The sequence below is a fragment of the Rana temporaria genome, chromosome 1 (assembly GCF_905171775.1).
Source record: "Rana temporaria chromosome 1, aRanTem1.1, whole genome shotgun sequence".
Taxonomy (NCBI): domain Eukaryota; kingdom Metazoa; phylum Chordata; class Amphibia; order Anura; family Ranidae; genus Rana; species Rana temporaria.
Window position 1 is genome coordinate 395,664,638 of NC_053489.1, and position 12,218 is coordinate 395,676,855.

Genomic DNA, 12,218 nt, shown 5'->3' on the forward strand with positions numbered 1-12,218 from the left:
GGCCTAGAATTGCATCCTTAAGATCCGACAGTGTAATTCAATTACACATGTCGGATCTTCTGCCTATCTATGGTAAATTGATTCTGTGGATCAGTTCCATAGATAGAAACAGGGATACGACGGCGTATCAGTAGATACGCCGGCGTATCCCTTTTGTGGATAACCCCCTCTGTTTTTAGTCTTGGATCGAGTAGGGCCTTTCAGTTTATTTCTTAATGTCTGTAAGCCATAAGGAAAATTTCTTATGGAGGTAATTACGCACTTGGACAGTTGTTACTGAAACAGATATCCAGATTGAAAGATTTGTCCCCCCTATTGTTCTAAAAACAACTAACAACAATTTGGGATTTTTCATCACTTTTTGTCACGCTAACCATGGCCACCAGGAAAAATAGTGAAGGTGAAAAGAAACGGGGATACAGACCATAGTAAACATGGGGTTCTAATTTTTCTCTACTACAAAAAAAGTTTTTGCCAGGCATAAACATTAACAGGCTAAACAGTGAAGAAAGCCAGGCAACATTTTGGAGGAACTCTTATTGATCTAAAAAATGTGTTATCAACAATCTTTAGGAATGCCATGCTTTTAAAGGTAAAGGCATCATGACCCATCAGCAGAAATGTTCCTACACCTTCAGATTAAGAACTTTGTTGGCCATACTGTAAAGCAGTTTACCTCTTTACAAACCATAATAACATTTAAAAAGATGTGTCACCATGATCCCTCAGCTACAGGAATAATATCTGTGGTATGGAAGGAGTTCCAAACTGCATTAGAAGAACAGGCTCCCTAACCTGTCAGATATGTGAAACATTGGTATAAGACTTTGGAGGCAGCCTAGAGAAGGAAAATTGGAAAACAAATTAGGAAAAAACATGAATTGCTCAATGAATGCATTGGCATTTGAATGTCATTAAATTGCTGACACTCTGGTATATAGTACTGCTGCTGACCATTGCTTCAAGTGATGCCTGACCCCTGGTATCCATCTACATATTTGGTGGAAATGTCCCAAACTTAGTTATTGGATTGTTGTATAACAGCTGGTTTATACACCCCTGGTGAAAGGTATCCCAAAGGAGCTTAATTATAAATTGCCTTGTTTTGTTTATTGATTTTATTATTCACCACAGCCAGGTACTTGCTAGAGCATGGGGGTCTTCTACTCCCATAATTGGATCTGAATCAAGAAGGAAGCTTGTTAATAAATTATAGTTTTTCATATGTTTCTAGGAAATTAATAATAGGAAATAGGATTTAAAATATAACATATGTGGAGAAGTATGTGCGTGTATCAGTTACTCCACTAGGCTAATTTACTAAAGGATTGGATAATCTTACCTTAATAAATTGTAGAAACGTTTTCACTCTGAATACCTATCTGCTGATGAAATAAATAAACACGAGTTAGTGTTTCACATAATTGGACAATTAAAGCTAATCTTTACTCAATTTGTGGAGTAAAGATTCTCAACTCCTTTAGTAAATCAGCCTGCCCCTCTTGCTGTAGAATTCCTAAACAGTCAAATAAAAAGATGCACTAAGGTATACCAATCAGTCAGAAGGCCAACAATTGCAGCCCTTGAACATTTCTCATGACAGATATCTTTTATCTTGTTGGTAGTTTGATTATCTTTACACATGAGGGACCACATCCTCCCTTTCTCAATATATTTGATTTCCAGAAATGTCAATTGAAACAGTTGATCAGTTTTTTCTATGCATATACACTTTATGGGCAAAAGTTTTTGGACACCTGACCATCATATTTACTGTAATTGGAAAGTAGTCTGGAGCAAGTACAGTTTGGCAAATGAAATTTCACTTTTGCTGTTGGCCAAAATTCTGATGTTGTTTTGTAAATATAAACTTTCGCTAACATGCATATACTTTGACTTATGCAGACTCCATTAGTAGCGTTCTTTAGCCTTTTTCATTTCTTGGCCATTTTTACTTGCTTTTGCTTCCAGCAATCTTGTCTCACTTTGCATTTTCAGCATTCTTGTTTCATTTTTACTCTCAATCTACATGTGCCAACCACTTTGTGTAGTGAATTCTGAGCTGTCAACACATAAGCAGTGGTGACACATTTGGGTAACACCAGTTACACATATGGCACTAGCTCAGCATTCTGTAGTGCATAGAGCTGGTTGTGTCTGCATGTTCACTTGCACACTGTAATAATTTGCTAGCATAAGGGGATGAAGAACTAAACAAATTTGATGATAAAAAAATCTGCCTGACAAATGTTGTAGATGTGGTTGTCTATTCCTTGCAAAAAATTGCAGTTTCTTTATATTTTAAAAACTGTAATTCAGCAAAGGGAGGATCCTGAAAACCTGCCGAAACGAATAATGTCAGTTGGGTTGAAGACAATTCTGTGACTGTTTTATAATGGAATTCAAATTACTGTAAAAGTCACGGAAAAACACATATAGAATCTATTTTTCAATTTAAGGGTGTACTCACACTACTACTTTTACCAGTTCCCTCCTTGGTCAAGTTCTTGTGTGTAGTTTGAGTGCTCTGAACAGTGCCCATGAACAGTTGAGTATTACCTATCTCAGAACCACTTGGAAGACGTGGTCGGTCCCAGGCACGGTTCACTTGTGGTCCAGTACAATTCTCTGCAGTATGAGTGAAAACCATGGCCTGGGCATTAAACTATTTATAAATCATTGGATACAGAAGTAGGGATCATTTTGGCCTGGTTGGCAGAGGTGATGATGTAAATGTTGAAAGTGCAGCGCTGATGAATTGTGATCAAGATTAAATGAACACAAACAATAAAGGTACAAAAATGTATACAAATAAAGTCCACGTGAGAGACGAAGTCTCAAAAATGGTGAAGGTGGGTAGGATCACTCCAGTGAGTAAATGCATTCACAGTTCAATGAAGAAGTGATAAGTGGATATAGCCACATGGGGTGTATAGTTGTCTGAAGAGGTCACCAAAGACATCAACTTGAAAAAGTAAACGAAATGGGTACTCTTACCAGAAGGTGTGGACTCAACTGTTACTACTAACAGCAAGTCTAAAAGACTTTCAAGTTGATGTCTTTGGTGACCTCTTCAGACAACTATACACCCCATGTGGCTATATCCACTCATCACTTCTTCATTGAACTGTGAATGCATTTACTCACTGGAGTGATCCTACCCACCTTCACCATTTTTGAGACTTCGTCTCTCACGTGGACTTTATTTGTATACATTTTTGTACCTTTATTGTTTGTGTTCATTTAATCTTGATCACAATTCATCAGCGCTGCACTTTTGTTTCACCATTTTTATGTACTTTGTTTGTGTGCTGGTGGCTTTTTCACTTAATTTTTTTTGGTTTAGCACAGTTTTTTCCCCTTTTTTTTCACGATGATGTAAATGTGCCCAGGAATTACTTGTTTAAGGTGCAGACCTGTGGGGGCAATCAAACTTAGGCACGGCTCAGTTCAGCTATGCCCACATGCTGTTGTTTATGGTATTAAGGTTTGAACATGCACTACAGGCACAGATTTTTCCCTTTGTGATATATAATGTCATGAATTTAGTTTTCTCTTTCATTCATGAACGGACACAGCCTTAATCTTGACAAAGTGGGTATTAGCCTTCCTTTAGGAGTGACTAGGCAAAAAGTGTTAACAACTTCAAAGCTGAACAGCCCCACCCAGTGGGCGGTCCTACTGGCTATATCCCCTCAGCCTACACCAAGCAGCTCAGTTTTTTTCTGCCTAGTTAAGGAGAAGACATGGCTCTCTTCAGGCCCATAGGCCTGGAGGCTTTATTGCAAATTCAGTTTTGGATTTATTTTTTTGTTTGTTTTTTTCCCTGTGATCTTCGATCAACTGCCGACTGGGCGACAGGCTGAATCCTAGATCCTTGTAGTCCCCCTAGTTTTGCCCATTGAGCGTGTGCCAACCATAGTTACACACTGGGTCGTCCACGACATGCCCGTCGCTCTACAGGCGGCCAGTGAGCTAGACGCTCCAGGGCACACATATGACCGGTCCATAGGGCCGAGTCGCAGCAGCCGGGCCGACAGTCACCTCCGTTACCATGTGGGAGATGATCTGTCTAGGATGCTTCCAGCACAACCTTCAGGAAGGGTTGTGCTGGAAGAGAAAAGGATTTTACGGTGAGTATAAAATCCTATTTTTTTGACAAACAGAAGTGCAACTTTAAAATATAAAAAAAAATACTCTATTGGTTGTAATGCAACATTACCAATATATTACCAACAATAAATATTAAGAATGAAAAATCAATTTTCTTATTTTTTTTTTTCCTTCAGCAGCTTAGTAGATTTCCCCTACTTATTTTTAGTTTTAGTCATAGTCTTTTGACTAAAATGCCATTTTAGTTTTAGACATATTTTAGTCCAGTAAAATAGTCTTCATTTTATTGCCGAAAATATTTTCATTGAAGAAATTAACACTGATGAAAATATATCATGACTGCTTTGGTCTTATTCAATGAACAGTGCAAGGGGAAGGTTGCTTAATAACCCATATTATTTCCCCTTTCTGAAGTCTGAAGTCACATCAGTACAAATGGGATTCAATTTGGTTGACATGGCTTCTGCAATTTGTATCTAACATTCTGCTTATTAAGTTTTATTTAATTAGCCCCCTTGTTTTTTTTCTAATTATCATTTCTGTTGACTTTTCTTTTCAGAGGGGCAAATGTGGCAAATGTCTAGGTTTTTGGTCATGTGTGCAGTTCTGGAGGAGGTCTGGAAAGCCAAACGGTTGGCTTAGTTTTTTGCATAGTGACGAAGGTTTGGGTTTTTATTGCTGACCCATTGAGCTGCTTTACCCAAAGACTTTGACTTTAAGAATGGGCTCACACTATTGCCAATTGGATGTGCTTTTCTCCGCATCCAATTCACATGGCAGGAGTTTGTGACTTACTCTCTATAGAGCCAGTTAACACATCCCGGAGCGGCTCCAGTGTGGATTGCACAGGAGTCCTGTGCATTTTCTGGTCTGTTTCAGGTCCGAATTCAGCCAAATATTTGGGCTGAAATTGGACCTGAACCGGTGAATGAAGATGCACCAGACCCCCTGCTTTGAGCCGCTTCTTTCCTCAGTGTGAACCCTGCCCAAGAGCACCAGTCCTCTCCCAAGATGAAAGTCCACCAATAATGGCTGTCTCTGGTACAGGAATTGAAAAGAAATTCCCCAGTAGGACTCATGGTGACAGCTGTCAAAGGTTCAATTTTGTTTCACTTTATAGTGATTTACTCTTGCTTCCTATTGTATTTTTACAGGGAAGTGAGGGCAAAACTTCCCAAGATGACTAAAGTGCTTGAAACACAAAATGTATTTTAAGTGTGTATTAACTTACTTGCCTGAAATAAAATGTGAGTAAAGGACTTCCTTTATATGGTTAAATTAAAGTTATTTTATTCCTTTTAATACAGATACGATGGGAGAAAAATATCACATTAGGCGAGCCCCCTGGGTTTTTACACTCGTGGTGGTGGTAAGATTACTTTTTTACATTCTAGTTGATAAATAATCTGTTTAACCTATATAAATGTAGTGAAACTTGTATGTGTTTGCATATTTTGTGTTGTTAATGTTACTACTAGTAAAAGTACTACTGGAAGGTGTTGTTATTATTGGTATTTTTTATGATCATGTTACCTATAAACATTTATATGCATGTTTTATAGTTCCTTTTTTAACAGATGCAATTGCTTGGTCATGTAACACTGTACGCAAATTACTTAAAAAAAATAATTATATCATTTTTTTTCACACAAATAGAGGTTTCTTTTGGTAGTATTCGATCACCACTGAGTTTTTTTGTTTTTTATTATATAAATCAAAAAAGACAAAACATTTTGAAAAAACACAATATTGTCTATTTTTTGTTATAAAACATATCTAATAAAGCCGAAATTTCTTCATAAATTTAGTATTCTGCTACATTTCTTTGGTAGAAAAAAAAAAAATCCAATAAGTGCATATTAACCACTTAACGACCGCCGCCTGTAGATATACGTCCACAGAATGGCACGGCTGGGCAGATGGACGTACCGGCACGTCCTGTACATCTACCCAGCCGTGGGTCGCGGGCGCTCTGGGACCGGGACCGTGGGACCCGCGGACCCGATCACCGCTGGGGTCCCGCGATCGGTCCCCGGAACTGAAGAACGGGGAGAGCCGCTGTGCTTCACTGTGGCGGCTGCATCGATTGTGTCATCCCCTTTATAGAGAGACACAATCGATGACATCACTCCTACAGCCACACCCCCCTACAGTTGTAAACACACACTAGGTGAAACATAACCCCTTCAGCGCCCCCTGTGGTTAACTCCCAAACTGCAACAGTCATTTCCACAATAAAGAATGCATTTTAAATGCATTTTTTGATGTGAAAATGACAATGGTTCCAAAAATGTGCCAAAATTGTGCGAAGTGTCCCCCATAATGTCGCAGTCACGAAAAAAATCGCTGATCGCCGCCATTAGTAGTAAAAAAAAATCATTAATAAAAATGCAATAAAACTATCCCCTATTTTGTAAACGCTATAAATTTTGTGCAAACCAACCGATAAACGCTTATTGCAATTTTTTTTAACAAAAATATGTAGAAGAATACGTATTGGCCTAAACTGAGGAAAAAATATATTTTTTTATATATTTTTGGGGGATATTTATTATAGCAAAAAGTAAAAAATATTGATTTTTTTTCAAAATTGTCACTCTATTTTTGTTTATAGCACAAAAAATAAAAGCCGCAGAGGTGATCAAATACCACCAAAAGAAAGCTCTATTTGTGGGGAAAAAAGTACGCTAATTTTGTTTGGGAGCCACGTCGCACGACCGCGCAATTGTCAGGTAAAGCGACGCAGTCCCGAATCGCAAAAAGGGGCCTGGTCCTTTACCTGCATTTTGGTCTGGGGCTTAAGTGGTTAAGTGGTTTGTGTGAAAATTGTAGCATCTACAAACTATGATATAAACAATATGCTGGAATTTACGCACCTTTTAAACAGCTCTGACCTTTTGACTCCCTTTAATATTTCTTGAGGCGCTAAAATGCCAGGACAGTAAAAAAAAAAAAAAAAAGACCCATTTTTTGGAAAGTAGACACCCCAAGGTTTTCGCATGTTGAGTCCATTGAAGATTTTTTTTTTTGCCACAAGTTTCAGAATTTTTTCCCCCACAAAGTTGTCATTTTAATGAGATATTTCTCACACATGCCATGGATATATGTGGAATTATACCCCAAAACACATTCTTCTACTCGTATGGGGATACCACCACATGTGAGAGACTTTTTGGCAGCCTAGCCACATACAGGGGCCTAAAATCCAAAGACCACCTTCAGGCCCTGTACACACGACCGAGTTTCTCGGCAGAATTCAGCCAGAAATTCGATCGGAGCTGAATTCTGCCGAGAAACCCGGCCGTGTGTACACTTTCGGCCGAGGAAGCCGACGAGTACCTCGTCGAGCCAAATAGAGAACATGTTCTCTATTTCCTCGTTGTTCAATGAGGAAAGTTGGCTCACCGAGATTCTCGGCGGCTTCACACAGAACTCGACGAGAAAAACGATGAGTTTTGCCCGTCGAGTTCCTCGGACGTGTGTACGGGGCCTCAGGCTTTCAAGGGGCATTAATTACGCATTGGATTTCCTGACTACCTCTCACATTTTTGGATGCCCTAAAATGACAGGACAGTTTAAACACCCCCTGAATTACCCTTTTTTTTTGGAAAGTAGACACCCCTAGGTATTTGCTGAGAGACATGTTGGGTTTATGGAAGATTGAATTTTTTTGGAAAATAATTTTTTTTTTTCTCTTATTACACAAAGTTGTCACTTTAATTAGACATTTCTCACACATCATGAGGATACATGGTATTATACCACAAAACACATTTCTTTACTTATCCTAGGTATGGGGATACCATGTGTGTGTGACTTTTTGGGAGCCTATACAATATGCAGATATTTGCCAGCACTTTTTTCTTATTCAAAAATGATCACACCACAAAACGGTGTAATGCAACGTTTCGGAAACCACACAGGATCCCTTCATGCCTGACGAAGGGGTCTTGTGTGGCTACGAAACGTTGTATTACACCATATTGTGATGTGATCATTCTTGAATAAAAAAAAGTTTGGACGAAATTGATGATCCTCAGTGTGCTGGCAAATATCTACATATCATATAGGTTCCAGTATCCAGCTGGCGGTGCTACAGCTTCCAGTACTCTAAGAGCTTATTCCAGGAACATGTGCAATGGGAATATGGACTGTGGACTATTTTTGGGAGCCTAGCCATGTACAGTGGCCCAAAATCTTATAAGCACCTTCAGGCTTTCAAAGCGTACAACTGCTGCTGTCAGAATACACAGATCAGTTCTGCAGTTTGGCATTCCTACAAAGCAAACAACAACTGGTAACAATAGCACACAGTAACAATATAACATTAACTCAACAAAACACTTATTTTTTTTCTTTACTTCTTTCTTTTCTTTCTTTTTTTTTACCTTTTTGTAACTTAACTTTTTAGAACAATAACCTTTCCAGCCTTTGATTTTAGGCTCTCTCAAAATGTGATAGACAGTTTCCTGACTACCTAACATGTTTAGAGACCCTTCTTGTGCAAAATTGTGTGCCATGCTGTACCCTAGACCAGGAGTCTCCAAACTATGGCCCTCCAGTTGTTCAGGAACTATGATTCCCATCATGCCTAGTCATGTCTGTGAATGTCAGAGTTTTAAAATGCCTCATGGGACGCATAGTTCCGCAACAGCTGGAGGGGTAGCTTGGAGATCCCTGCCTTAGACTAATATTCCACTATGGTGTGGTAGCGAAAGAAGCAGTCCTTGATTCAGAGGCCAGGTTGGCCAGGGCAACAAAGAAAACTGGTGTCATGCCTTATTCTGCATTTACCAAAGACAGAACATCTTATGCAGCCGGCTAACTGCATCTGGATGTGGACTTTGGCTCACAGCTCCTTCTGGATACAAAATGGCTGAGACTATCCCTTCCTGAAAATTTAGAAAGGATCCAGTTCTTCCAGTATCTTTGTAAATAACAAAATCATTGAAATAAATATATAGGCACTTTTTTGGACTAGTGTCTAGCTCTACAGGCGGCTAAATATGGCTTCATCATTTGATTGTTTCTGGGACAGATCATTTTTGAGGGGCCGAATTTGTGAAGCCGATCACAGTCAGGGTCACCCAAAGGAGGACGAAGAGTATTGTCACTAAATAAAATGTATTATTGTCTCATATCTCTGCCTGGATATTGCGGGAATCGGATCTGTGGACCAATATGACTGCAATTCATTCTTTAATGTAATGGCGATGTTTTAAACTCAGAAACCAAGATAAGTTTCCACTCTAATTGCCTGGCAAGGAATGAATATGGGTTTGTGGCAATGTATTGTTGGGCATAAACATTTCTTTGGTTTACAATCGGATTATAGAGGTTTTTGGTGAAAAACAGCTAAACAAAAGTCAAGGGGTGTTGTTATGTTCGCTGTTTCCACCTGGACCTCGGGCTGGGCTATGAATGAGAGAATACCAGGTGCTGCTGAATCTGGGGAAGCCAATTAGAGTTTGCAAGCACCTCTGGAAGGTTACTATGGGCATTACGGGACTGTACTCAAATCCTTGGTAGCTGCGGTTTGATTACGCTACTAGGGTTAGCCACCTCACCAGCTTAAACTGCACTGCACAGTATTCACCATAAATTACTGCAGTGCTGGTGTCTAAAAAGGTCAGGTCGTTTTAAACGTCATTTTAGCCTACACACGGTCATTTTTTATGACACAAAAAACAACGTTTTGAAAAACGACACAAAAAATTTAAGCATGCTTCAATTTTTTTTTTGTCGTTTTTCACAAGACATAAAACGACGTTTTCCCCACACACGTCGTTTTTTTTTCACATAAAGTGATGGTGTGTACGCGGCATAAGTCATTCGCCTAGGCAATTGACATAAAATCCTGCAGTACCATTGAGGGGGAGCAGGATGAGGACTGGAGGTGGGCTGGAGGGTGGAGAGTACCAGAGGAGGTTAGAGAGGCGTGTCCTCAATGCACATGCAGTACCCGTACTATGCATGGGCAGGTGTATAACCACATGGAAGAACCACTTCACCTTCTATAATAGCAAATTTTGCGCATCCGCAGTACTACCGCCGTGCCATGCGCATGCGTGTTACTAGCTGCTACACTGCACGTGTGTGACATTTGCCATTATAGAAGGCGGAGATGCAGAAAAAAGACAAGGAAATCAAAGGGCGATGGCATCAGCTGCCCACACTTAAAATGGTGCTTCCAGAGGTTGAGTGCCCTTCCAGGTTACTTTTTGCATATGAAAAATGCAGATTCTGCTATTTTAAGCAGTTAAATATCAAAACTGACATTTTTCCATGCTGCTAGTATTTTTTCCAAATTGTATAAAGTTTAACTTAAAGGGTCACTAAAGGAATATTTTAAGCTAAATAGCTTCCTTTACCTTACTGCAGTCCTGGTTTCATGTCCTCATTGTTCGTTTTTGCTCTGATGTTGCTGTAATCCTTCTCTGTTCTGGACACTTCCTGGTTGTCTGTTTCCTGATGACCACAGTACTGGGAGATTCTAGTTTCATTTTCCAAACCATCACTGCTCTATGGCTCTGTCTAGCACAGAGGCAGGATAACATGCAAAAAGGAAACTAGATGCAAAAACAAAACTAGGTGCAAAAATGAGACTAGAGGTACATTATATGATTGATTTTTATCTATTTTTAATCAATTTTAAAAGGAATCAGTTAACTATTATGTCTCCATACCCTGTAAACAGTCATTTCAGCAAAAAAAAAGTTACAGGAAAAAAATATTCATTTTTTTTAGCAGTTAAATAAAAAAACAGTTTGTGGCAAATTGAAATGGAACATTAAGGAGGTCCATAACTATAGAAGCTGAGCCCAAGAAAGGCAAGCAATGGATAAAGGACTAATCACTAGGGATAAGTTTTGGTTTCGGTTTGATCATGAGTTAAACCCAAGCCCAATTTATTCACAGTTCGGCAATCAGGTAAACGAAATGGCCAGATTTAGCCAGCTTACCTGCTTGCCTGAACCTGTGGCTGCTGCAACCAAAAGTCATTCCTTTAGTAGCGGTATATGACAGCTTTTCACCTGCCATTTGTTTTATATTATTACATGCCAGTGAGTATAGGGTAGATTATATCAGCAAGCATCCCTGACCAGTTTGTTGACATTCAGTGAAAAAATATTGTCATGTCGGCAGAGCATCAGGGCACCGTTCATTGTAATTGACATCAATAGCGGACTTGTATTTACTTCAGCCCTGGAAGGATTTACCCCCTTAACCACTTAACCCCCGGACCATATTGCTGCCCAAAGACCAGAGCACTTTTTGCGATTCGGGACTGCGTCGCTTTAACTGACAATTGCGCGGTCGTGCGACGTGGCTCCCAAACAAAATTGGCGTCCTTTTTTTCCCACAAATAGAGCTTTCTTTTGGTGGTATTTGATCACCTCTGCGGTTTTTATTTTTTGCGCTATAAACAAAAACAGAGCGACAATTTTGAAAAAAATGAATATTTTTTACTTTTTGCTGTAATAAATATCCCCCAAAAATATATAAAAAAAATTTTTTTTCCTCAGTTTAGGACAATACGTATTCTTCTATATATTTTCCATAAAAAAAAATCGCAATAAGCATTTATTGATTGGTTTGCGCAAAAGTTATAGCGTTTACAAAATAGGGGGTATTTTTATGTCATTTTTATTAATATATTTTTTTTACTAGTAATGGCGGTGATCAACGATTTTTTTTCGGTACTGCGACATTATGGCGGACACTTCGGACACTTTTGACACATTTTTGGGACCATTAGCATTTTTATAGCGATCAGTGCTATAAAAATGCATTGGATTACTATAAAAATGCCACTGGCAGTGAAGGGGTTAACACTAGGGGGCGGGGAAGGGGTTAAGTATGTTCCCTGGGTGTGTTCTTACTGTGGGGGGGGGGTGGCCTCACTAGGGGAAACACTGATCTTCTGTTCATACATTGTATGAACAGAGGATCAGCGTTTCCCCCCCTGACAGGACCGGGAGCTGTGTGTTTACACACACAGCTCCCGTTCCCCGCTCTGTAACGAGCAATCACGGGTGCCTGGCGGCGATCGCGCCCCTAGTGGCCACTAAAAGAGCCGACGTAGAGCTACGGGCTCTCGCCCA

General features: G+C 39.5%; 1 protein-coding gene across 3 annotated transcripts in view; it reads left to right on the forward strand.

Moving 5' to 3' along the window:
• Nucleotides 1-12,218, forward strand: part of SSBP4 (single stranded DNA binding protein 4) — a 613,000-nt gene that overhangs the window by 164,951 nt on the left and 435,831 nt on the right. For all 3 annotated transcript variants that reach the window (XM_040322775.1, XM_040322767.1, XM_040322783.1), the window contains one exon: nt 5,421-5,482. In XM_040322775.1, coding sequence (XP_040178709.1) covers nt 5,421-5,482 — 62 coding nt within the window. The remainder of the gene's footprint in view (nt 1-5,420; nt 5,483-12,218) is intronic.